The sequence below is a fragment of the Myotis davidii genome, unplaced genomic scaffold (genome assembly GCF_000327345.1).
Source record: "Myotis davidii unplaced genomic scaffold, ASM32734v1 scaffold939, whole genome shotgun sequence".
Taxonomy (NCBI): Eukaryota; Metazoa; Chordata; class Mammalia; order Chiroptera; family Vespertilionidae; genus Myotis; species Myotis davidii.
Genome location: NW_006290535.1, coordinates 244,923 through 248,925, shown reverse-complemented (window position 1 = coordinate 248,925; position 4,003 = coordinate 244,923). Strand labels below are relative to the sequence as shown.

The following is a 4,003-nucleotide window of genomic DNA, read 5'->3' as shown; positions in this document are numbered from 1 at the left end:
TTGCTTTATTTTTCTGGAACAGCTATAGTAATAGCATCCACGCACACCCCCCACATGCACACACATGCACATGCACAGGAACACACACATGCATAAACACACAAGCACATACACAGGAACATGCACACACATGCATACACACAGGAACACGCACACACACATGCACACAGGTCACACAGGAACACACATGCATACACACAGGAACACACACAGAGATGCACACAGATGCACACAGGAACATGCATACACACAGGAACACACATGCACACACAGGAACACGCACATGCACACACAGGAATACACATGCATACACACACAGGAACACACACATGCATACACACAGGAACATGCACGTGCATACACACAGGAACACTCACATGCATACACAAGTGGGTAAGGGGAGTGCCTCTTCCTTGGCCACGCACACACAGGAACACACATGCATACACACGCAGGAACATGCACATGCATACAAACAGGAACACACATGCGCACACACCGGAACATGCATACACACAGGAACACACATGCATACACACATAGGAACACACACATACACACAGGAGCATGCACATGCATACACGCACGGGAACACACATACACACACGGGAACATGCATACACACAGGAACACACACATGCATACACACAGGAACGTGCACATGCACGCACACACAGGAACACACACATGCATGCACACAGGAACATGCACATGCACGCACACACATGAACACACATGCATGCACACGCAGGAACATGCATACACACAGGAACACACATGCGCACACACAGGAACATGCATACATACACAGGGACACACATAGGAACACATACACACAGGAACGTGCACATGCATACACACAGGAACACACACATGCATACACACAGGAACATGCACGTGCATACACACAGGAACACACACATGCATACACAAGTGGGTAAGGGGAGTGCCTCTTCCTTGGCCACCTTGACACCAGCCACACTCACTTGCCTGTAGCTCTAGGCACCTGTGGTGAGGGGCCCAGTGGCTGGGAGAGGTCACTCCAATGGCCTCGGCAAGAGGGCAGTCAGGGGCCAGGCCAGGCCAGGCCAGGGCAGCCCCTCTGCGTCTCCCCGAGGCTGACTGCCTACATCTTGCCTCTCTGATCCAGTCAATGTGAGCGCATGGCCATGGCCTCGGTGCCCGGCCGACCTGGACCCAACAGCCTGCGGTTTGGCATCGTTGGTGGGAACAGCCGTGGCCACTTCGTGATGCAGCGCGCAGACCGCCAGACAGGGGAGCTGATCCTCGTCCAGCCCCTGGAGGGGCCGCAGACACTGGAGGTGGACGTTGACATGTCAGAATACCTAGACCGCTCCTTCCAGGCTAACCACGTGTCCAAGGTCACCATCTTTGTGTCCCCATACGACTTCTAAGGGTGCTTGAGCGTGGGCTGTGGAGATCTGGGCTCACGTCTCTTCAAAGCCTCGGCTGTGGGCATGACTGCGAGACACTGGCCCCACTGCCCACCTGCTCACCTGCCTATGTCCCGGGCAGCGCTGCACGCTGCCCACAGAGTCGCACAGAAGGGCAACCACAAAACCCAAACTGCTGCCATCGCTTCTGTTTTCTGCTTTAAGGTTGTTCCCTTTGATTATGCACTAATTTTCTGAAATCTCTCTTCCAGGGGAATGGGCAGCTTTTGAAAATGCTGTGTGAATGGCACTGTGGGTCTGAACTAGCTGGGGAGGGGAGACTCATGTCTGCTGAGGTGGTTGCGAGTCCTGAATTATGACAGTCACACTGAGGGTCAAACTGTGCCCTGTGTGCGTGACACGGGGTGGGTCCTTGGCCACCACCCAGTGTTCTGCTGTTGTCCGTGTCCCCTCTGTGACATGCCTGCCAGCTTTCTCACCAGAGAGGGATGCAGGGCCCGGGACCCCCACACTGATTCTTCTAGACCAAGAGACCACCATTAAAGAGTAGATTCTGCCTGAATTAATTCCTTTTGAGAAATCGTATCTCAAAACATAACCTGGTTTTCTAACTGAGTAAGTAAAGCCTTTTGCTTCTCCCTGCCCACCTGGCCTGCCCCTGAACATGAGCTGGCCCCGTTCCTTGTAGGAGGGAACCTCTAGCTCTCTTTCTATCTGGTCGCACCCACTAAGATGAATGATTTAGAAAGAACACACAGGTGAATGTGGGGTTGCTCCCCCAGGGGAAAGCTGGCCTGGCCACATGGGAGATGGGTCAGCAACACTTGGCTGGGGGGAGTTTAAGAAGGTGCTTGAATTCCATTGATCCCAGGCCTTCTGCTTCTGATGGAAGAGTCAGGGGGAGATTCCTCCAGTGACAGGCTAGGGGACGGGGCGTGGGGCAGGATAGGGTGGGAGACACCATTCAGGTTAAAACTTAGAAGTTGGCTGAGCTCTGAGGAGGTTACAATATCCAAATACACATTAATCTAGGTGAGATTTCATCACAGGTGCGTTATTCAAAAACACTTTGTATTTGCCTTGGTCTGAGATGGAGCCAGAGGACGTATGTTGCCAGGTGAGTGGTCCATCCCACATCAGGATGTTTCTGGGACACTATCCTTGTCTTCATTTGTCAGACGAAGAGTGAGTGATGTTTTTCTCCTCCCGTGGGTTTAGCTGTCATCTCTGCCACCGCAGAGCCAGGGCCTGCAGATCTGCTTCCCAGGTTGTTACAAGAACTATTGAAACTGTTACCCAAGCCTTGTATTTTCCAAGTGGTGCTGTGACAGGTCAGAAGCCTGCATGTCACTCAGGCCCCTGGGCGGCACACCAGGTGGGAGAGCCCAAGGGCCTGACCGCATTCCTGAAATTGAGGTGTCACCGCGGTGTGCTTCTGTTCCTTGCCGGGGCAGGGGTGGGTGCAGGTGAGGCGCGTGGAGGCTCCCCAGGACTGGATGCTCCCGACCTGCACTGTGTGACGATGACCTGATGACTTGGATGCCACACAGGCCGGTCTAAAGCAGTGGTTTGCATCCCGAGATCTGCCCTCGCAGAACCACATAGCGTGCCGGCTGCTCGGGCCCTCCTGTGGATCATGCCTGGGCCTTCCTGGGATAATGCCTGACGTTCTCTCTTCTCTCTCACCTCACGTTCTCTGTGGAAGCCAACTCTCCTTTGTCCCTTCACAACCTGTGCCAGGCCAGAGTAGCTAACAGTTCCAGCAATAATTTGTACCCCTTTCCAAGAGACGTCGTTTCCTAGTATTTGGCAGTGGGGTTTTTAAACCTTGTATCATGCACAGTTGCCAACGCGTACAGAAGCAGAGAGACTCGTGTCATGAGTCCATGTCCGAATCACCAGCCTCAGTGATTAACACACAGTCAGTCTCTTCCATCTCTACTCTCACGCCTACCCCCCAATGATGATTCTGAGGCAGACCCTGGACATCACTCGTAGCATTTCATCTGTAAGTGTTCCAGCATGTCTTTCTAAACCCTACGTACTTTTAACAAAGCACAACTTCAATTCCAGTCATACCTAAAAGTTAGCAATACTTCCTTAATGCCTTCAAATATTTCTGAATGGCCCATGATTTTCTGTTTATTTGAATTGGGTCCATGATTTATAATTTGTTGATATGCCTCCTCAGTCTCCTTGCATCTGTACATCTTAGCATATGTTTGGAGAACCTGGAGGCCTATTAGAAGACAGTGGACTGGGTCATTTGTCCTGTAGAATTTCTCACAGTCTGGGTTTTCTTGGTTGCATCTCTGTTACGTCTGTTAACGTGTTCCTCTGTCCTGTTTTTTATATATCAACTAGAGGCCTGGTGCATAAACGGCCAGGGATGGGGGGGAGAGGGAGGGACCACAAAAGGTTGGCTGGCAGTGTGGGAGCACACTGACCACCAGGGGGCAGCTCCTGTGTTGAGCGTCTATGGTCGACCAGTCATGACGGTTGCTTAGGCTTTTATATATAGAGAGATGTTTATAGAGAGAGACTTAATCAGGGTCCTGTTAGGTTTAGTTTTGTAAGATTACTTTTTT

The 4,003-nt window shown here is 51.7% G+C and overlaps 1 protein-coding gene across 1 annotated transcript in view; it reads left to right on the top strand.

Moving 5' to 3' along the window:
• The window catches only part of FBLN7 (fibulin 7), a 19,404-nt gene extending 15,639 nt beyond the window's left edge, over positions 1-3,765 (top strand). Inside the window, exons 7-8 of the mRNA XM_015563791.1 lie at positions 997-1,036; positions 1,151-3,765. Of these exons, the coding sequence (XP_015419277.1) occupies positions 997-1,036; positions 1,151-1,415 (305 nt within the window). The 3' untranslated portion in view covers positions 1,416-3,765. The remainder of the gene's footprint in view (positions 1-996; positions 1,037-1,150) is intronic.
• The last annotated feature ends 238 nt before the right edge of the window (positions 3,766-4,003 follow it).